This window comes from Pelodiscus sinensis, chromosome 12 (genome assembly GCF_052426305.1).
Source record: "Pelodiscus sinensis isolate ZL-2025 chromosome 12, ASM5242630v1, whole genome shotgun sequence".
Taxonomy (NCBI): Eukaryota; Metazoa; Chordata; order Testudines; family Trionychidae; genus Pelodiscus; species Pelodiscus sinensis.
Genome location: NC_143063.1, coordinates 47801006 through 47822951, shown reverse-complemented (window position 1 = coordinate 47822951; position 21946 = coordinate 47801006). Strand labels below are relative to the sequence as shown.

Below are 21946 nucleotides of genomic sequence, written 5' to 3'. Positions count from 1 at the left end.
GGTGGAGGAGAGAGAGAGGGGGGGGAAGGCGGAGGAGGAGAGAGAGAGAGAGACGGAGCGAGAGACCGGAAGCTCAGGAGAGAAGACCGACGTGGAGGAGAGACCTGAAAATCCCGTCTTATGACGGGCTAATTGAAAGAAATGTTGTGCAGTTTGCTTCTTTCTATTTACCTTCTTAGCGTCGAGGCTTTGGGCTCACCTGGGGAAGGGGATGCACATTCCTCCCCCCATGCAAGGAACGAGGTGCCCTATGCGCACTCAAATACCCCTCGCTCACACAGAGCGGGTGACTGACCCCACTCTCCCTGCCTGGCACTTGCCTCCCTCCATACCTGCCTGGCCCCCTGGCACAGCCTTGCCTCACCTGGCACCACATCTTCCAGGGGTAACACATGGGAGGGGCTGTTCGCTCAGGGGGGCACATGCCCCCCTCCCCCAGAGGTCACACCACAAGGTGACCAGCAGCTGCATGGTGTAGGGGGGAGGGCTGGGAGAGGGGGGGATGTATAAGAGACCTGGCCCGTCTTTTTGCAGCCCTGCCCCCATGGTGTGTCCCTGCCTGCCCCCCACAGCGCTGAACGGCAGCGGACACCCCCAGGCTGCTGCGGGCTGCCACCATATCCCAGTGCCCTCCTGGCGCTGACTACAGCGCGGGCAGGAAGCGGGTGAGCCGTAAGGCTGCATTTTGCACCAGGGCCCAGGAAAGCCGCCTGCAGGGCCCTCAGCGAACCCGGCCGGGGGCTCAGCCGGGAAACATGCCTGGGGGCAGAGCAGCCCTATGTCCCCCGGAGAAGGGAAGGGGGAAGATGCGAAGCCCCTGCCCAAAGGGGCGGCTGTGGAGCCTGCAGGTTTGGGGTAAGACTAGGCTGGAAATTGCCCAGAGCTTGGCTGAGGGGCAGAGGCAGCCCCGTGCCGGGCTGTGCAGGGCTTTGGCACACGCAGGGCTTGGCTCCTGGCCAGCGGGGCCGTGGGCTGTCTCAGGGCGCTGGTCAGAGGCTGGGGAAAGGAAGGTGCTGGCTGGCCAAGCTATTGAGCTGAGGGCGCTGCCCAGGGGCGGGTTCCCCGCACAGTGTGGGGGTGGGACGTGCCCCGTGGCGGGGGTGGTTACAGCGGCACAGCGAGGCGGGGGGGCAGCAGGGCGCGGGGCGCAGGTAAAGGGGTGCAGCAGAGCGATGCCGTGGAACCGCACACAGCAGCGCGCCGTGCGCCGTGCGCGGGCAGGGCCAGCTGGAGCGGGCAGGCCGAGAACCGGCACACAGCGGGCACCTGCAGGGAGAACCGCTGGCCCCGCCCGCTGCAGCTTCGCCCCGCACCTCCCGCCCCAGCGCTGGCCACTGCCCCCCCCACTAGTGGACAGGCGGGGGCTGGCATGCAGGGATCTGGCCAGCATCAGGACCCCTCCCCCCCGCCCATGGCAGGGGCACGTGACCGTCCGGGGCAAGGGGCCTGGTTTTACGAAACTGGTCACCCTCATGACACCCCCATGGAGCCACCTGGTGGCAACCCCCCCTCCCCCCATCCCGTCCCTCACTACAGCACTGGCCGAGGCCTGGCCCGACGCGCTGCGGGGCTCTGTGCAGCGCCCTGGCCCGTCCCTCGGGCTCTCCCGCCCCAGCGTCACGGTCCCCACAGCGCCCCCCCCCAGAGAGCTACCTGGGTCCCTCTCAGCCACCTCCCCGCGCTGCACACGGCGCCGTTTGGGCCCTGCCCTGGTGCTGCCCCATCGCTGGTGGCTGTGTGGAGCGGCCGCCCTTGGCCGGAGGGGGGGGCCTCCTGCCCCAGGCCTGCCAGGGCCTTTCATCTGCTCTGGCACTTGGGCTTGAAGCAGGGATGCAAAGACCAAGCCAGGGTCTCCGGCATCATCTCAAGAGGCAGTGCACTTTGGGGGGGGGGGGATTTAGCCAGCAGCCCCCACCCCCTCTGGTGACCCAGTGGCGCCTGCCCACGGCAGCAGCGTGCCCTGAGAGTGTGGGGGGAGGGGATAGGCCACCCCGCTTCAAGCCGCCCCCTTGTACACGCACCAGCGTGGTCCTGATCCCCGCCGGGGCACCATCCTGCCAGCAGCGCAGAAGCAGTGGGTGCCCACCTGTGGGTGCCCCCAGCACTCCTATGGGCACGCCGTACCGCCACCCCGTGGCCACACCGGGGACTGCTGCGGGGCACGGCTGGCTCGCGTGGGCACATCCCTCTCCCGAACTGGGGGAAGGGACGCCCCCGCGCGGGCAGCCTGACCGGCCAGGGCTGGGTGAGGGCACTGGGCTGGGAGGGGAGCCGGGCACCAGGGCGGGAAGCAGCCTCAGGCCTCACACACTGACCGGAGCCAACCGCCCGTGCCCAGGAGGTGGGGCGTAGCAGCCTCTCGCCGTGGGCAGGCATGGGGTGGCCAGAAAGGGGAGGGCGGGCAGCCCCCAGGCTGGCTAATTAACAGGTGAGCCTGGGCACATGCCGCCATCAGGAGCCGGGGCACAGGGGCTGCAGCCACTGAGCGTCACTGCCCCGACTGCAGGGCGTGCCCAGCGGAGGGAGGGGCCAGCTGGGGTGGGGCGGGGGAGGCAGGAGCGTGTCTGCTGGGGGGGGGGGAGGCGGCTGTGAGGCGTGCCCTAAAGGGGGCTCAGCCCGACACCAGCCTTGCAAAGCAAACGGGCCGGGGTGCAGCCGGGAAGGTGGGATGGGGGGGGGCGATGCTCCCTGCCCACCCCCTTAGGGTGCACCCCCTTCCCCCCCCAGCTGCATCCGCTCACTGGGGCACTGCACCCCACCCCCATTCTGGCAGTCTTGGGCCTCCTGCCTGACCTGCTAACAGGCTGTGGGGAACCAGCACCCCCCGCTCTATGGTCCCACGCCTGACGCCCTCCGGGCCAGCGCTGCGCCCTGTGTGTGCACAGAGCAGGCCTGTTGAGGGCAGCTGTGCTCAGGGCCTGTAGGCCACCCAAATCACACACTGGGAACCGACCCGGAGCCTTCCCCCGCTACAAAGCCAAGCGCCGCGCTGGACCGTTATTGGGGCGGCATAGGACAATGCAGAGCCTTGTGGCACCCACCGGCGCGGCCCCAACGTCAGTGCAAAGGGACCGAGTGCGGTGCCCAATGAACGCGCAGGCTCTGCGGCGTCGATGGCTGCTGCTCACGGACGTGTGTGATTTGTGTGTGCAGTCAGGCCGCGAGGGCGCTGGGCTTGTATTCAAAATGGTTCCTGTCTGGGAGACAGCAGCAGGCTGGGCCATCTAGGAGCAGCACACCTGGATACGCCAGGCCTCCGTGCCCAGAAAGGACATAGACTTGGATGGGGAGCACATGATCAGCCCCATTTTGGGAGGCACCATCGCCCAGAACAAGGGCTTGCCAGCCCCGTGGGCGAGGGGATAAAAGGATCCTGGGGATGCCTCCGGCGTGTCTTCACTCCTGCCCTCTGCTCCAGAAGCATCTGTGCCAAGGCCAGAGGGCCGGGAAGGACGCGCAGACGCAGCCTAACTCAGGACGGGCTCTGGAGACTTTCAAGCCAGTGGCTTGTTCATCTCTGTTAGTAGCCTGCGCCAGGCACCAGGGCTACGTCTAGATTGGCAGGATTTTCCGGAAATGCTTTTAACGGAAAATCTAGACGCGCTTTTCCGCAAAAAAGCCCCGATCGCCATTTTCGCCATCGGGGCTTTTTTGTGGAAAACAAATCCGAGCTGTCTACACCGGCCCTTTTGTGCCAAAGGGACTTTTGCCCAAACGGGAGCAGCATAGTATTTCGGCAAGAAGCACTGATTTCTTACAGTAGGAAGTCAGTGCTTTTGTGGAAATTCAAGCGGCCAGTGTAGACAGCTGGCAAGTTTTTCCGGAAAAGCGGCTGATTTTCCGGAAAAACTGGCCAGTCTAGACACAGCCCAGGTGACTGATGGATGGAACGTGCTTCCCTTACCAAGCCCATTTCAACCTTGTCTTTCTCTCATTAATAACCCTTTCAGATGCTAAAGGACCGGCCCAGAGAGCTCTTTTGGGTGAGCGCTGAGGTAGAAATTGAGCTGGGACTGTGACTGGTCCTTTGGGACCCGGAGAACCTGTTTGGAGTGGGCGAGATTGGTTTTTATAATCTGTGTAGGGCGCGTGCCGGTTGTGGGGAGCGTCTGAGGGGCTTGGCTTGTGTGATGTCTTGCTGGCAGCTGACGTGCTCCATGTGGCTGGCTTGGTGCCTTATGCCGCCCCTAGTCTTGGGTCTAGCCCTGGTTCTAGGCAATTTGCCTCTATTTCACCCTCTCAGCGGTGCCGCAGACCACCCAGTAGGCGACACAAGCCCCGTGCAGACCGGATCCCTGTGGACCGGGCATTGAAGGTTTCCGGCCACGCACACAGCCCAGGTGGTGACGTGGACACGCCGTCTGAGCCCCGGGAGACACGCACCAGGCCGTCCAGGGTCATTAGACATATTTATTTATGTACACGCTTATCCACACACGTTCCCAAGCGGCGGCTGCGTTCTCATCAGTGCTGTCTTGTTTCTCGGTCCTCGGGGGGCCCTGGCCTCCCCACCTGGGGCCTGGGCCTTGCGGGAGAAGGCTCTGCCAGCCCCCAGCCTTGGATGCCCCCAGCCAGGCTCCCGGAAAGGCGCCTCCAGGACAACCCCCGAGCTCAGATGGGGAGACTCTCCCGGCGGGCGGCGCTGGCCGGGGCAGGCCCATACAGGAGGGAGGTTGCAGACCGGTGGGGAAGAGGCTATCTGCCCAGACTCCTGTTAGCTCTGAGAAGCCCCCACCAGCCTGGCCTCACCCCAGCCATACCGCCAGCCCCGTCTTAGCGCCCAGTTCTGCCTGGCACAGCGTCCACCCCCCCCCCCACCTCCCCGGGCTCTGGGCAGCAGACTTGCACCGCGAAAGGGGCCGTGCACTAGCACAGACTAGGGGCACCGCACGGGTACCGGGGGTGCAGGCAGATCAACCGGGCACCGGCGGAGGCGTTCAGGTGGGTGTGGAAGAAGCCGGCCCCAGGAGTGCCCGGTGCCCGGCATCCTCGCTGAGCTGCCCGTGCCAAGGCAAGGCTGCCACTCAGCAGCTGAGGGATGGGCCGAGGGGAGAATGAGGCTCCCCTAAAGGATCTCGGGGCCCAAGGAATACAGGCTGGACCAGCATTTTCTGCTCAGACCCTCTTGCCCCGAGATGCAGACACACGCTGCTCTTCCAACCGCTCACCATCTCAGCTAGGGCCTCGGCGCAGGGCTGGGAGTCGGGAGCTGGACTCTGTCGGGCTCCGCTGCCAGCTTCCCGCGTGACCTTGGGAGGGGCCCCGTGCCTCAGTTTCCCCCATCTGCAACTCACGGAGCCTGGCTGCCTCCCGGCTGCTGATTTTGAGAGGCCGGAGGGAGGACCCCGGGGGTGGGAAAAATCATTGAATTTCTGCACATGTGCTCTCACGCCTAGGACACTGCGGGACCCGGGGAGGCACGCCCGGCTGCAGAGCCAGCACCACGTCAGAATGAGGACCCTGTGCCGGGGAGAAGGTGGGTGGGTGCCTTTAGACACATACAACCTGGAACCCCCCTTCCCTGCAGCTAGTGTAACATGGGGGGGCCGTGTGTGGCCGTGGGCACGGGGCCAGGGCAGGCCGTGTCCCCCTCTCGTGGCCTTAGTGACGACTTCTGGGGGAGCCGTTTGACTGGCCCCCGCTGGGCCCTCCGGCAGAGCCCTGGTGTGGGGCGAGTCCGGCTGCGGGATCCGTGGGCGGGGGGCGCGCTCACTTGACGTGCTCGGCGGCGTGGGAGGAGCAGTAATACTTCTTGTGGGCGATGAAGGTGGAGAGGCTGCTGAATTTGATGTTGCAGAGGCGGCAGTAGCGGTGGCTGCCGTTGGCGACGGGGCTGGGAAGGGCCTTGCCGGGCGGGGGGGCGGGCGTGAGGCCGGGCTCTCTCCCGGCCTCGGGCCCTGGCGACACGGTCAAAGGGGCGGCGGGCGAGACGGGCAGGCCGGGCTGCGGGGAGCCGGCGGGCAGGGGGCTGCCGTTGGCGGCTGGCTCCTTGCTGGTGAAGCTGTCCTTGCGGAGCCGGGCCAGGGGCTGGGGCGGGGAGGCCGCGGGCCGGGGCGGCAGGCTGCTCTCGGGAGCGCAGCCGGACGGTGTCCTGGGGGCAGTTTGGAACACGGGCTCTGCCCCCGGCTTGGCCACGAAGAGGCCGTGGTTGTGGCGGAAGTGCTCCAGCAGGTCTCCCTTGATGGCCCCGTTGAGCGGGCAGTAGGGGCAGCCGGCCAGCGGGACCTTGGCCCCCGGGGGGTGCATGGCTTTGGTGCTGGCATACCGCTGCAGAGAGTCCACGCCAGAGGCACAGGGGAAGGCGGCCGGCAGGGCCACGGGTTTGGCCACCGGAGCCCCGGGGCTCGCCGACGGCACCGCCTTCTCCACCTTGACCCGCACCCCCTCGGGCTCCTCGCCCAGCCCGGCCGGGATCTCAGGGGCACCGCTGCCCCGGCCCTTCCCAGCGGGCGGCCCGGCCCCCTTCATCTTGTGCAGCTGCTCCAGGGCGCCCGCCTGCAGGGGCGTGGCGGGGCAGTAGAACTTCTTGTGGGCCAGGTAGCTGTCCAGGCTGTTGAAGCTGATGCGGCAAGCCGTACACTCGTGGTAGTCGGCGAGGGGCAGCAGCGAGGGCGGCAGCACCTCGCCGTGCAGCCGCGGCTTCTTGCTCAGGTCGATGGGGCCGTCGGCGTCGGGGCTGGAGCTGGGGGAGGGGGCCGCGCCGTGCACCTTGGCCACGGAGATGAGCGCCGACAGCATGGGAGGCACCTCGGGCCGCGTGGCCCCGGCCAACGGGTCCGTGGCGCCGGCCAGCTGCTCCGCCAGGGGGTGGGCCGGGCCGGCGGCGGCGTGGATTTCGTAGAGCTTGCGGCGCTTGCGGGTGCGGACGGGCTGGGGCAGGAAGGGCACCTTGGGGGTGCTGGGCCGGCGCAGGGGCGGGTCGTGGCGGGAGGCGCAGTAGAAGCGCTTGTGCACCATGTAGGTCTCGTGGCGGCTGAAGCGGATGTTGCAGGCCTCGCACACCGTCTTGCTGGGGTCGTCGTCCGCGTCGTCCACCGAGCTGCTGGGGCTCTGGCTGCCCTCGCTGGCCCGGCCGGCCCCGTCCGCCTCGGGGGAGCCGGGTTTGGCCCGGCCCTCCTCCGCCTTGATCTCCGGCTTGGCCTCCACAGCAGGGGCAGGCGGGCTGGCGTCGTGCTGAGCCTCTCCTTCCTGGCAGGCCGGCCCCTGGCCCTCGACGGCGGCGGGACAGAGCAGAGGCGTGGCCGGGCCCTTGGGGGTGGCGGGCGTGGCTTTGGGCTTGCGGGCGCCGGGCGGGCTGTCCTCGGCCAGGCGGCGGCTGGAGCAGTACAGGCGCTTGTGCACGTAGTAGTTGTTGATGTTGTTGAAGGTGATCTCGCACTCGAAGCAGGTGGCGCCCTTGGGCACCGGGGTGTTGGGGTACAGGGCGGGGGGCACCGCGCCGTGGCCCTGCTTCAGCCGGCTGTGCACCAGCTCCGACATCTTGGCCAGGATCTCGGAGGCCTGCGGCGCGACCGGGGCCTCGTGGCCGAACACGTACTGGGGCAGGAAGACGGTGCCGCCGGCGGTGCCCATCCCTGGCTCGCTGGGCACCGGGCTAGACCCCGGCGTGGGGCTGGCGAGCTCCGACTTCACCTTCCCCGAGTGCAGGCTGCGTGGTGAGGAGCTCCGGGAAGAGGCTTCCGGATCCGACCTGGGGCTGGCAGCTGGCTCTGCCGGGACGTTGCCTTTGGCAGCCTCTGCCTCCCCCCCGGGGCTGTCCGCGGGCTCCTCCTTGATCCGGAGAGGCGGGGCCCCCTCGCTCGAGGAAGACGAGGTTGAGGGGCAGCTGTCTGCTGGGGGGGGCCTGGCCTCGCCGTTCTCCACCTTGTCGGCAGGGGACGGCTTCGCGGGCGGGGCGCCGGCGGGAGACTCCGGCCGCGCCGGGGCCAGGGCCAGGGCCGGGGCGGGCTCTGCCCCTCCCGGCACAGCGGGCAGGGAGCCATGCAGCACCACGTGCTGCCGGAGGGTGGCCAGGCTGTCCGCCACGGAGCCGCAGAGGCTGCACTTCAGGATGGGGGTCCCGCTCGGCTGGCTCGGACCTGTCAGCAGGGAGGGAAGGGGGATCAGTGACGGGTGTGAACGCTGGCCCCGTGGCGTGACAGGGCCTGGCCAGGCAGCGCAGGCCTGGAGCGCCCCCCAAGCCGTCTCAGGGGGGAGGCACCGCGGGCCTGGCAGGGGACTAGAGTGAGCAGGGGGCACATGCTGGGGGCCTGTCTGGAGGGCAAACGTCTGCCCTGACCCAGGGACACGAGAGTTCCCAAGGAGCTGGGGGGGGGGAAGGGGAACATAAACCCCTCCCCCCCGGACCAGGGATAAGTGACTCCAGCCCGGCAAGTCTGTGGAGCCCTGGGGTTAAATCCACCGGCCTGCTGAGAGACCAGCCCCAGCCCCGCCCCCGGAGCGTCCGTAGGGAGCGCACGGGAAAGGCACCCGTGCAAGCCGCTGCTTCACTAGTCAGTGTCCATTTCAGGGGGGCTCTGCCCCGCACATCTGAGCCCGTTGGGGTCCCGCCTGGCATGAGGCAATCCCAGCCTGAGCCGGACGCTCCAGTGGCTGCCAGCCGGGGTCGGAGGTGGCCGGGTGCCGCCTCCAGAGCGCCGTGTACGATCGGCGCCCGGCGGCCTCCCCGCGAGGGGGGGGTGGGACAGACTGGCAAGGGCGGCACGGCTGGAGGGGACTCACCTGCCACCAGGGGCTTGGCCGCGGGCAGCCCCGGCCCCGGGGAGTACACCTCGCCCTTGGAGCCGGGCTGGCAGATCATGTGGCTGGTCACCAAGTGGCTGTACAGGATGTCCCGGGTGGTGGAGATAAAGCCGCAGCTGTGGCAGACGCCTGCAGCCAGGGGAGAGGAGGAGCTGAGACGGCGGCGCAGGGGTGGAGGCAGCGCAGGCGGGTTAGCCGCCCGAGCGCGTTCCCGGGGGGGCTCCGAGCTAGCTGGGCGCTGCCTGCAACCTCACACCCCAAGCACTCAGCTCGCCTACAGCGCCAGGGCAGTGCCCGCTCGCATTTCCAGCTGGGGAGACCCCCTGTCCCCCCGGCTGGGCTCCCCCAGCTCCCCCCCCAGCGCAGCGGGCGGCTCTCCGGAGCGGGCACAGGAGCCCGGGGGGGACCCACCAGTCAGAGTGTCCGTGTGCACCTTCAGGTGACGCTCGCAGTTGGCTTTGGTGGTGAAGGCGGAGAGGCAGATGAGACACACGAACGGCCTCTCTCCTGAAAGGCAGGGAGGGAGGTGAGAGCGGAGCCCGAGCGCCCGGCGGCGAGACCCCAGCAGGGCAGCCCTCCTCGGAGAGCGGGCACCCGGGCCAGGCGGGCTCAGGCCTCGAGACGGACGACGGGGAGGGCCCGTGTGAAAGATGGGCAGCGCAGCGAATGGGGCATCGCCAGGGAGATGATTGACAGCTCCTTGGGGGGGGCAGCCCTCTCCTGCCCGCCCCCCCCAGAAAGCGATGGGCTCGCTGGTCATTGGCACCACCTGGGGTCCAAGCCCTGGGAGCTGCCACCAGGGGGCCGGAGGGGTCCCAGCCCGCCACTGGGGGGCTGGAGGGGTCACAGGCCGGCTGCCCCCCCCCCCCCCCCCCCCGCCAGAGGCTGCCACTGTGGGGCGGAGGGATCCCAGCCCGGCTGTCCCCCCCGCTGCCAGAGGCTGCAGTCACGCGGGCGGGGGGGGGGGGGGAGAATAATTCTGGTTTGCTGGTTTCTCTCTGAACGGGGACGACCCGTCTCTGCCCAGCTCCACCGGGAGCCCCCCGCATGCTGCCCTGGGCAAGGCCATCACGGCATCTCTCCCCACCCCGGCACCCAGCCTGGGCCGAGGCAGCGGCAGCCACCGCCAGCCGAAGGCCTGGGAGGCTGTGAGGGGACGGGCTGAGGCGCTGGGTCCCTGCTAGGGAGCAAAGCAGGAGACGGCCCCGAGGTGGGCACCTCCGGGGAGAACTCCCGGCCTGCAGCCCCAGCGAGCCCCACAGCTCCGGAGGCCAAAGACTTTCCTGGGCTCACAGTTCCCCCCAGCCTGGCCAGGGGCCCGGGGCGCAGGTCTGTGCCGCCTCCTGGGGCCTCGCCCGTACCGCTGTGGCTGCGCATGTGAATCTCCAGGGAGCTGGCGCTGGGGCAGCTCTTCTTGCACTGCGGGAAGGGGCAGACGCGCTCGTTGGGGTAGGCCTCCTTGGGCTTCTCGTCCTGCGAGGGCGAGCTGGCGCTCTGGCGGCTGGCGCAGTAGTACATGAGGTGGGCCTGCAGGTTCCGCTCGCTCCGGTACCAGATGCCGCAGTCCTTGCAGGGGAAGACGTCCTCTGCCGGGGGAAACCACGTTAAGACAAACGAGGGGAGCGTGGCAGGGCCGTCACTGGCCCCCTCCCTAGGGCAGACCCCGCCCTGGTGAGCCTCGCAAGGCCACGGAGAGTCCTGACTAGGGAACAGCCGAGCATCAGGGCTGGCTGTGCCGGGTTTGGATTTTTTGGGTGAAGAAAGTGGGAGCGGATGGGAGTGAAGAAATGCAATTTCTCTAAACTCCCCCAGCCTCAGAGCCCAGCCCAGCCCCAATGCAATCCCCAAGCCAGGAGGTAGTGCCACCAGTTTTAGAGAGAGGGAAACTGAGGCCCAGTAAGGGGACGTTCGCCCCGTGGCCGGGCAAGGAACGGCATTCAGAGCAGACCCCGTTTGTGGCAGGAAGCTGGGGGGTGACCTGTTCCCTGGATTGCTGGAGGACGGAGTCCAGACTGGATCCTGCCCCTGCCCCCCTGCAGGGGTGGTGAATTCTGGGATGCAGGAGGGTGCCTGCCAGCAGCCAGGCTGACGGCTGGATTGTTTCCGGCAGGGTTGCCTGGTGCCGGCTGCCAACTTACTGTTAACAACAGCCGTGGCCAGGATGGCTGCCATGCCTGCTTGCTGAGGCAGCAGCTGGATGTCCGGATGTAGCGTGGCTGGGTAGGTGGGGTCTCCAGGCTCCGATTTCCCGGTGTGGTTCGGGATGCCCTGCGGCTCGGCCATCACAAAGGCGCTTAGCAGCTCCTTTTCCACAATGGCCTGGGTGGTTTTGCACCAGATGGATTCATCTAGAAGGCAACGGTCAGTTACAGGCACATGGAGCGTCACCTCCCTGCTCCAGAGGCTGCTGCCTCCGTGCCGGGAGGCGAGGTGCCGTGACCGCGAAAGCCTGGCCAATGTAGCACCCAGCGGCTGCCCCAGAGGAAAGGGGAAAGCCAACACTGGGCAAGAAGGAGCCGTTGCTTCCTGACCCCATCTGACGTTCTACCGATGCCCTGAAGCATGAGGATGAATAGCTCCCCACAAGCCTCGTTTCGCCGGAGCTGCCTGACCCCGACTGCGGGGGGCCCTCCCGAAGCCAGGCCTTCCGCGCTCCGACGCCAGCGAACTCACGCGGCAGCGCCGGGCCTGCTGGCCAATGAGAGAGGCCAGATTGTGACGGGGACACACCAGCCAGCCCCCCGCGGCAGCGCAGACTCTGGGAAAAGAATTCTGCTCTCAGCTCCTGTCCCCGAGGGGCTGAGCAGCCAGCGGTGCGCCGGGCTGCCTTTGTGGAGGGGCTTGTCATGCCCGCGCTTGCCAGGAGGTGGCAGTGCCCGCCCAGGCTGAGGCTGACCTGCCTCTTATTCACAGTCAGGGTGCACCCCTCCCTGCCTGCTTGCAGCGGCCCCCAGCCTGCAACCCAGGGGTGGCATTAACGCCAGCAGGAGGGGCTCTCGCCAGGTGCCAGGAGGCTGGGGGCCGTGGCCTCAGGATGTCTTGCCGTGGAGTGGCGCGTACGGAGACCCGTGTCCAAGCAGGCTGGGTGCGGGGGGGCTGCCCTCGCTCTGTACAGCAGGGCGCGCGTCCCAGCAGCCTTCCCTCCCCGCCACGGCAGCCGGCTCCTTGGCTCTTACACAGGATGGGGGCCAGGCAGCCGGCACCGTGGGCAGCCCCCCGGGCACCTGGCCAGGCCGGGCGCTGCACTGGGCCGCTCCCCCGCCCAGACGGGGCTCTCCTGACGGCTAAGAAGGTGGAAGACACGGGGGCAGAGTGTGGAGAGGGAGGGCTCCGGTCCCAGCCTGTAGTGCGGCACCTGGAGCTGTGCTCCCCCTCGCGCACGGCGCTGGGTCGCCATGGGAACGGCCCGCAGGTGAGGCCTGCTTAGAAATCCCTAAATAGTGTCCCTCTCCCCGTGTGCCTCACTGGGCCAGCCACCCCCCTGCAGGCAATGCACACGCCGGGCCCTGGGGCTCGTGGCCGCAGGGGGAGCAGGTGAGCCATGGGGGCGCTAAGGCAGCTCCCGGCCTGTCCTGGCACCGCAGGCTGTGCTGCGCCCCAGAAGCAGCCGGCAGCAGGCCCGGCTCCTAGGTGGGTGGGGGAGAGCTCACTGCCCCTGCCTGAGCACTAGCCCCGCACCCCCACTGGCTGCGAACCTGCTGCCGGCTGCTTCTGGGGGGAGCCGGGATTGCGGGGCCAGGAGAGGCAGGAAGCTGCCTTAGCCCCCCCCACACCGCTGCCTTAGCCCCCTGCCTTAGCCCCCCCCCACCGCTGCCTTAGCTCCCCCCGCCTTAGCCCCCCCACACCGCTGCCCAGGAGCTGCACAAGGGAAGCCCCTCCTGCTCCAGCCGTGCCCCCCCAAAGCCAGAGCCCCCCCCCAAAGCTCCCACCCTCAGCCCCACCCCGCAGCTCGCCCTCCAGTCCAACTATGGTGGGTCGCGGCAGCAACGTTTTTCTTCAACTGGCTCCTGAGACAAAACGTCTGAAGCCCACTGGGTTCACTGGCGCCCTGGAGCAGCCCCGCGACGCCCACCCTGAAAGCGGCATCCCCGCAGGGCTGGCGGGAGCCCCGTGGGGTGGGAGTCGGCAGCCCCGGCACCCAAGGGATCCCGCTTACTAGGTTAACTGGTTAAACCTGCAGGTTAACGGGTAACGGATCCAAGAGGATTCGACAGCCTCAGTTGCCATCTGGTCTGTGGCCTCTTCCCCTCCCCGCGGCAGCCGCCCCTCCCTACTCTACCAGGCTGAGGATGCTCCGGGGGGCGGGCTGCGGATGTGCCTCCCACACAAGGAGCGTGCAGGCCTGCCCAGCGGCGCTAGAGCTGGAGAAAGCAGGGCCGGGCTTGAGGGAGGAGATGGAGACCCATATTGGGCGGGGGGGGGGGGGCCCATTTGCAGGCCTGCCGATGGGGGTGGGGAAGAGGGAGAAATTGCCCTGAGGCCAGGCAATTCAAAAGTGCCCAGGGCTTGTGGTCACGCAGCAGTAGCGGCCGGAGCCCTGGTCCTTTAAATCACCGCCGGAGTGCTGCAACGTGCGCTCCGCACAGCTCTGAGGGCTGGGAGGGGGGAAGCCTCCTATGCCTGAGGCCCCACCCCTTCCAGGGGCACGGAGCTGGGCCCTTCCCAACTTGCCTGGGGGCCCGCGGTGGCTGTCGGGGAGGGAATTTCTCTGCTGTCACTTGGTGTCTGGGTGTGGCAGAGGCTGAGAATCACTGGGAAAGGTGTGATCCTCCCTAGAGTCCCAGCTGGGGACACTGAGGCCCAGAGTGAGGCCACGGCAAAGCTGGAGCAGTGGGTCACCAAGCCGCATTGATATTTCTGAAGGATCCGTCCTGCTGTCCGGGAGATGAACTGGACCCTCTCCCGAATCTTTCGCCCTCGCCAGTCTTGGCGCGCGCGTACTGGCTGCGTTTGGTTTTCAAGTGACGCAGTGACACGGCCTCGTGAGCAGGGCCGCGTCGGCGCCGATCAAGCAGTCCCATCGCTGCCGGCTTTCTGCCACTGCCATGCTCCTGCCGACACGCACACAGGCTGTGTGTAGACTGGCCAGTTTTTCCAGAAAATCAGATGCTTTTCCGGAAAAACTTGCCAGCTGTCTACACTGGCCGCTTGAATTCCGCAAAAGCACTGACTTCCTACTGTCTGAAATCAGTGCTTCTTGCGGAAATACGATGCTGCTCCCGTTCGGGCAAAAGTCCCTTTTGCGCAAAAGGGCCAGTGTAGGCAGCTCAGATTTGTTTTCCGCACAAAAGCTCCGATCGCGAAAATGGCCATGGGGGCTTTTTTGCGGAAAAGTGCGTCTAGATTGGCACAGATGCTTTTCATTGCCCTAAGGGACACTGAAACTGACCAGAGTCAAAGCTGTAACCTGACCTAGGAAGGAGGTGGGGGAAGCATTTTCCTGCTGGAGCCAGGCAGAGGGCGGGAGGTGACTAGCAGCAGCCACAATGACTTTCCGAAGGAGTGTGTTTACAGGGGGAGGGATCCATCAGCCTGCAAGGCCCACGGCAGCCAGGACGCGATAGGTGCGAGCGCCTGTGCCACGGGCAGGATACCCACCCTTCCTGTAGATCACCGAGTTGGCCTCAGCTTCTCCGGACACCAGGGGCAGCCTGGCCAGCCAGCACCGCTCGTCTCCCAGCATTAGTGTCACAGGCAGACTCTGGCAAGAGGACACAGGAGAGAAGGATGAATTGTGCCCGTCCCCGCATGGCGCAAAGCAGGCTCTGTGGGGTCCCTCCTCGTCTGGGTCCCAATGGGGAGCACCCAGCTGGGGGAGGTGCCGGGGACACACGCCAAGGAGGGGAGCTCCCCAGCAGCTTGGCTCTTCCCGGACAGCGGTCTGGCATTGAGATTGGCTGGACCGGAGACTGCAGGGATGTACAAGCCATCCCCTACTCCTGCCCCGGATGTGCGGGCTGCTGTCACAAGCCCCCCAGGGATGCCTGGGCACACGATGAGGTGCTCATGAGCTCTACGGGGATCGATGGGGGAGAAAGAGCTGCGGTCCAGGCCGGTGTGGGGAGCTCGGCACACAAGGAACAGCCAGTCCTGTGGTAACAGCTGCCCCCATCCCCAGGCAAGCTCAGGCCTGGATGCTGTGGGGTGGAGAGCAGCAGGGCGAGGTGTCTTGAGCGGGGTGGGGTGGAGAGGAGACAGGGGCGGGGCCGTGACTTGTCCAGCTGCCTCTCAAAATGGGACACGTGAGCATCAAATGTTTCTGCTTCCATGTGAGTATTCACGGCAGAGCGTGAGCGTGCTCGGATGTCCCCGTGCAGAGCCGTGCACAACACCCCGGCAGCCCTAGGGCACCTGCCGCCGGCTGCTGAACATGGCCCCCGGATGAGCTGTCACACCCCCGGGGCTCGTCACCCCTGGCAGGCCCATTGCTCTGACCCCAAAAGTCACCCCTGCCCTGCCCCAGGCCTCTCCGTCCCCCCACCTTCGGGATCCCCACCCTGTCCTGAGCAGTCGGTGCGGGGTGGGAAGGCCTTCTGGCTGGGGGGGGGTTGGGCCCTCGCAGCAGTGCAGGGCTCGCACGCCCGGATGCTGCAGCAGCAGCATTGCACGGGGACAGACGTGTGTGCAGGGCCTGAGACTCTCGTGTCACACGAGCCTCGGGGTGCTGGAGTAGGCCCGCCCCAGCCCCCAGCAATAGTGCAGCATGCCGTCCAGGCCGCTGGCCAGCCGCCCCCTGCCCTGCCTCGTGCTGACAAGCCTGTTATTTCCTCTCCTGCTGGCCTCTGGCTGCTGCAGCCCCGCACGCCCTGGCGCAGGAAACACCTCGCATCACCCTGGCCTCCGCGCAGCGCCAGGGCTGGGGCAGGGAGGAAGAGAAGGGGGAAGGGAGGGGAGGGACTGCCTGGCTGCGCAGAGCACGCCGCATCCCCGTGGAGATGGCCACGGGCACCAGGCTCACTCGCCTCGCACGGCCGCGGCCTTGTGAGTTGGAGGGCGCAGCGAAAACATTTGCACGGGCCACGTGGCACCGACAGCAGACCACGATGCACCGGGGCTGGATGCCACTCCCCGACACAACAGGGGGGTCTCTGCCCTCCAAGGCATGGGGGAGACTGCTGATTCCCCCCCAAGACACCCCCTTGCGCACATGAACTCTGCTCAACAGCACCCCGAGGACTCCCCCCTCCCAACTGTACCGTGCCTTCCTAAAAGGCCTCTCCTCCGCTGGGCCCTGCAGGCTTTGGGAGAGGGGGAGAGGTGTCCCCAGTGCGGGTCCTGGGGGTCACAAAGAGGCCTGGCTCCCAGAGCCCTGATCCCCTCTGCCAGAGCCAGGCCGCGAGGCGGGACGGAGCCTTCCGGACGGCTGGAGCCCACGTCCTGGAGGGTCTGCACCGGGGGAGCCTGCGTATTCCAGCCGCCCTCCCGACAATCGAAAAACCCGCAGAGCCCGGCTGGCCTAGTGCCACCCCCCAAACAGCTGAGCTCAGACTCTAGCGCTCGTGGCACTGGGCAGGCTGGGAGCCTCGTCTCCCGCGGCCCTGCTTCTAGGAGACCCTGCATCCCATCCCCGCCAGCCGGCCCGGGGGGACGCTCCCACCCTGCGCTGGCCAAGTCTGAGGCAATCCCCACTTCTGGCCTAGGCAGCTCGGAGCGTTGCTCTGCTGTGGGGATGAAGGGGCTTTGGGGGCAGGGATGAGTTTGTACCGCGCCTGGCACCGTGGGGGGCTTGCTCCAGGCCCGGGGCGCCTGGCCGTTACAATAATACAGAACCCGCTAACTGTCCTGCAGTCTCCCTTGAAGCCCCCTCCCATCCATGGGAATCAAGCAGGCTCAGGCATGGGGAGCAGGACCCAGGGACCCCCTCCAGTGACCGCCAGGTTTGCAATATCGCTTTATTCCCCCCCCATTACACCCCAGCCTCTCCCACGTGACCGGTTCGTGGCCTCGTCCCGGCAGCCAGAGCCGTGGCCTTAGGGGCTTGGAAAGAGAAGGGGGCTCGGAGGAAAGGCCACAGGGGAACGCGGTCTCCGGCACAGCACGCAGGCTCCGGCACCATCCGCCTCCCGGTCCCCGTTCGCGCCTGGCCTCAGCCCAGCGCCGCGTCGCTAATGAATATTAATGAGCAGAGGAGGGAAAAAATTAATCTGCCTGATCCTTCGATGGCTGTTGCGGCAACGATATGAAATCTAATTATTCGTCCCAATATTTCTCAGCCCTCGCCCTCCGGCTGACAGGCCCGGTCGGTTTAGGCCTTATCGCCGCCCGGAGCACAGTGCTGGGAGCGTGATAAACACACGGGCGCACGCCGCGCTTGTGCTGACGGGGCAGAGAGGAGCCTGGTTTTGGCCAGAACACGGAGAGGTGTGTGAGCTGGGAACTCCCCCCCCCCCAGAACACGGAGAGGTGTGTGAGCTGGGAACTCCCCCCCCCCCCAGAACACGGAGAGGTGTGTGAGCTGGGAACTTCCCCCCCCCCAGAACACGGAGAGGTGTGTGAGCTGGGAACTCCCCCCCCCCAGAACACGGAGAGGTGTGTGAGCTGGGAACTCCCCCCCCCCCCAGAACACGGAGAGGTGTGTGAGCTGGGAACTCCCCCCCCCCCCCAGAACACGGAGAGGTGTGTGAGCTGGGAACTCCCCCCCCCCCAGAACACGGAGAGGTGTGTGAGCTGGGAACTCCCCCCCCCCCAGAACACGGAGAGGTGTGTGAGCTGGGAACTCCCCCCCCCCCAGAACACGGAGAGGTGTGTGAGCTGGGAACTTCCCCCCCCCCCCCAGAACACGGAGAGGTGTGTGAGCTGGGAACTCCCCCCCCCCCAGAACACGGAGAGGTGTGTGAGCTGGGAACTCCCCCCCCCCCCCAGAACACGGAGAGGTGTGTGAGCTGGGAACTTCCCCCCCCAGAACACGGAGAGGTGTGTGAGCTGGGAACTTCCCCCCCCAGAACACGGAGAGGTGTGTGAGCTGGGAACTTCCCCCCCCCCCAGAACAGGGAGAGGTGTGTGAGCTGGGAACTCCCCCCCCCCCAGAACAGGGAGAGGTGTGTGAGCTGGGAACTTCCCCCCCCCCCCCAGAACAGGGAGAGGTGTGTGAGCTGGAAACTCCTCCCCCCCCCCCAGAACACGGAGAGGTGTGTGAGCTGGGAACTCCTCCCCCAGAACACGGAGAGGTGTGTGAGCTGGGAACTTCCCCCCCCAGAACACGGAGAGGTGTGTGAGCTGGGAACTCCCCCCCCCCCCAGAACAGGGAGAGGTGTGTGAGCTGGAAACTCCTCCCCCCCCCCAGAACACGGAGAGGTGTGTGAGCTGGGAACTTCCCCCCCCCCCCCAGAACACGGAGAGGTGTGTGAGCTGGGAACTTCCCCCCCCCCCCCAGAACAGGGAGAGGTGTGTGAGCTGGGAACTCCCCCCCCCCCCAGAACAGGGAGAGGTGTGTGAGCTGGAACACTCCTCCCCCCCCCAGAACAGGGAGAGGTGTGTGAGCGGGGCCCCTCCTCGCCCCCCCAGAACACGGAGAGGTGTGTGAGCGGGGCCCCTCCTCGCCCCCCCAGAACAGGGAGAGGTGTGTGAGCGGGGCCCCTCCTCGCCCCCCAGAACAGGGAGAGGTGTGTGAGCGGGGCCCCTCCACGCCCCCCCAGAACAGGGAGAGGTGTGTGAGCGGGGCCCCTCCTCGCCCCCCAGAACAGGGAGAGGTGTGTGAGCGGGGCCCCTCCACGCCCCCCCAGAACAGGGAGAGGTGTGTGAGCGGGGCCCCTCCTCGCCCCCCCAGAACAAGGAGAGATGTGTGAGCGGGGCCCCTCCTCGCCCCCCCAGAACAGGGAGAGGTGTGTGAGCGGGGCCCCTCCTCGCCCCCCCAGAACAGGGAGAGGTGTGTGAGCGGGGCCCCTCCTCGCCCCCCAGAACAGGGAGAGGTGTGTGAGCGGGGCCCCTCCTCGCCCCCCCAGAACAGGGAGAGGTGTGTGAACGGGGCCCCTCCTCGCCCCCCCAGAACACGGAGAGGTGTGTGAGCGGGGCCCCTCCTCGCCCCCCCAGAACAGGGAGAGGTGTGTGAGCGGGGCCCCTCCTCGCCCCCCCAGAACAGGGAGAGGTGTGTGAGCGGGGCCCCTCCTCGCCCCCCCAGAACAGGGAGAGGTGTGTGAGCGGGGCCCCTCCTCGCCCCCCCAGAACAGGGAGAGGTGTGTGAGCGGGGCCCCTCCTCGCCCCCCCAGAACAGGGAGAGGTGTGTGAGCGGGGCCCCTCCTCGCCCCCCCAGAACACGGAGAGGTGTGTGAGCGGGGCCCCTCCTCGCCCCCCCAGAACACGGAGAGGTGTGTGAGCGGGGCCCCTCCTCGCCCCCCCAGAACACGGAGAGGTGTGTGAGCGGGGCCCCTCCTCGCCCCCCCAGAACACGGAGAGGTGTGTGAGCGGGGCCCCTCCTCGCCCCCCCAGAACAGGGAGAGGTGTGTGAGCGGGGCCCCTCCTCGCCCCCCAGAACAGGGAGAGGTGTGTGAACGGGGCCCCTCCTCGCCCCCCCAGAACAGGGAGAGGTGTGTGAGCGGGGCCCCTCCTCGCCCCCCCAGAACACGGAGAGGTGTGTGAGCGGGGCTCCTCCTCGCCCCCCCAGAACACGGAGAGGTGTGTGAGCGGGGCCCCTCCTCGCCCCCCCAGAACAGGGAGAGGTGTGTGAGCGGGGCCCCTCCTCGCCCCCCCAGAACAGGGAGAGGTGTGTGAGCGGGGCTCCTCCTCGCCCCCCCAGAACACGGAGAGGTGTGTGAGCGGGGCCCCTCCTCGCCCCCCCAGAACACGGAGAGGTGTGTGAGCGGGGCCCCTCCTCGCCCCCCCAGAACACGGAGAGGTGTGTGAGCGGGGCCCCTCCTCGCCCCCCCAGAACTGGGAGAGGTGTGTGAGCGGGGCCCCTCCTCGCCCCCCCAGAACACGGAGAGGTGTGTGAGCGGGGCCCCTCCTCGCCCCCCCAGAACACGGAGAGGTGTGTGAGCGGGGCCCCTCCTCGCCCCCCCAGAACACGGAGAGGTGTGTGAGCGGGGCCCCTCCTCGCCCCCCCAGAACACGGAGAGGTGTGTGAGCGGGGCCCCTCGCCCCCCCAGAACAGGGAGAGGTGTGTGAGCGGGGCCCCTCCTCGCCCCCCCAGAACAGGGAGAGGTGTGTGAGCGGGGCCCCTCCTCGCCCCCCCAGAACACGGAGAGGTGTGTGAGCGGGGCCCCTCCTCGCCCCCCCAGAACAGGGAGAGGTGTGTGAGCGGGGCCCCTCCTCGCCCCCCCAGAACACGGAGAGGTGTGTGAGCGGGGCCCCTCCTCGCCCCCCCAGAACACGGAGAGGTGTGTGAGCGGGGCCCCTCCTCGCCCCCCAGAACAGGGAGAGGTGTGTGAGCGGGGCCCCTCCTCGCCCCCCCAGAACAGGGAGAGGTGTGTGAACGGGGCCCCTCCTCGCCCCCCAGAACAGGGAGAGGTGTGTGAGCGGGGCCCCTCCTCGCCCCCCCAGAACACGGAGAGGTGTGTGAGCGGGGCTCCTCCTCGCCCCCCCAGAACAGGGAGAGGTGTGTGAGCGGGGCCCCTCCTCGCCCCCCCAGAACAGGGAGAGGTGTGTGAGCGGGGCCCCTCCTCGCCCCCCAGAACAGGGAGAGGTGTGTGAGCGGGGCCCCTCCTCGCCCCCCAGAACAGGGAGAGGTGTGTGAGCGGGGCCCCTCCTCGCCCCCCCAGAACAGGGAGAGGTGTGTGAGCGGGGCCCCTCCTCGCCCCCCCAGAACAGGGAGAGGTGTGTGAGCGGGGCCCCTCCTCGCCCCCCCAGAACAGGGAGAGGTGTGTGAGCGGGGCCCCTCCTCGCCCCCCCAGAACACGGAGAGGTGTGTGAGCGGGGCCCCTCCTCGCCCCCCAGAACAGGGAGAGGTGTGTGAGCGGGGCCCCTCCTCGCCCCCCCAGAACAGGGAGAGGTGTGTGAGCGGGGCCCCTCCTCGCCCCCCAGAACAGGGAGAGGTGTGTGAGCGGGGCCCCTCCTCGCCCCCCCAGAACACGGAGAGGTGTGTGAGCGGGGCCCCTCCTCGCCCCCCAGAACAGGGAGAGGTGTGTGAGCGGGGCCCCTCCTCGCCCCCCCAGAACAGGGAGAGGTGTGTGAGCGGGGCCCCTCCTCGCCCCCCCAGAACAGGGAGAGGTGTGTGAGCTGTCCCCTCCCCTGGTGACAGGAATGCCCAGAGCAATCCTAGGTCAGAAGGAAGGGCGTGGGGGGTGTGTGTGGAAATTAAGGGGGGTCATCCTGGCCCCCTGGTTTCGGGCCATGAAATGTGCCAGACCAGCAACTCCAGTTTACTACGGCTGCTCCCCCAGGTTTCTGTGCCCCCCTTGCACAAGCCAGTGGAAATCCCCAAGTCCCCCCCCGCCCCGTGCCGGGCAGGTGTTGGGAGGGGCTAAATATTCGCCCGGGGCCTGGGAGTCCTGGGTGAGTTAAGGGGGGGAGAGTCGCCCCCTGGGCAGAGGGGAGGGGAGCGCGTGAGTGTCCCGTGAGGTGCATTGTGGGACAGACCCCAGCAGCCCGGCCCCACGACCCTCCGACCCCCACCCGGCCCCACGGCTCGGCCCGGCGACCCTCCGACCCCCACCCGGCCCCACGGCTCGGCCCGGCGACCCTCCGACCCCCACCCGGCCCCACGGCTCGGCCCGGCGACCCTCCGACCCTAACCCGGCCCCCACTCTCAAGAAACCCTAGAGTCATAACCGTTCCCGTTGGTCCCACATCAGGTGACCCCGCCCCCCGGCCCAGTGCTGCTGAGGGACACAGGTGAGGGAATTCGGGGTGCTCCTGCACCCCAGGCTCTGGGCATCCTGGCTGCCAGCCCTGCACCCCTCAAGGCTGCTGGGCCCGGAGTCCTGGCCGCTGGCCGCTGGCCCCGCACGGGGATTCGTGGTGGTGAGGAGCAGGGACAGAGGGGGGGGCATTCAGCACCCCACCCCACTGCCGAGGGAGCAGGCAGCCGCCACACCCACACCGGGGTAGTTCAAGGACGCCCCGCCCCCAGATTGCCGTGGTTGGATTTTCCTTTCCCACATGGCAGGCGCTTGGCACGTCCCCCTCCCGCACCCCCACGCCCCGCCCGGCTCAGCCCCGGCGCAACGTCTCCCTTGACCCCCTGGCCCATCGCCGGGACGGGAGCGGGAAGCAGGGCGGCCCACCCCTTCACGTGGCTTCCAGCCCCCTGGCACGCCCCCGGCCACAACCT

At 67.8% G+C, this 21946-nt stretch overlaps 1 protein-coding gene across 2 annotated transcripts in view; it reads right to left on the bottom strand.

The window, feature by feature from the left end:
• Nucleotides 1-4392: 4392 nt before the first annotated feature.
• The window catches only part of ZFPM1 (zinc finger protein, FOG family member 1), a 138208-nt gene continuing 120654 nt past the window's right edge, over nt 4393-21946 (bottom strand). For both annotated transcript variants that reach the window (XM_089781543.1, XM_075939904.2), the window contains 6 exons: nt 14341-14443; nt 10881-11090; nt 10104-10328; nt 9154-9249; nt 8722-8871; nt 4393-8078 (listed from right to left, as the gene is read on the bottom strand). In XM_089781543.1, coding sequence (XP_089637669.1) covers nt 5710-8078; nt 8722-8871; nt 9154-9249; nt 10104-10328; nt 10881-11090; nt 14341-14443 — 3153 coding nt within the window. In that variant the 3' untranslated portion in view covers nt 4393-5709. The remainder of the gene's footprint in view (nt 8079-8721; nt 8872-9153; nt 9250-10103; nt 10329-10880; nt 11091-14340; nt 14444-21946) is intronic.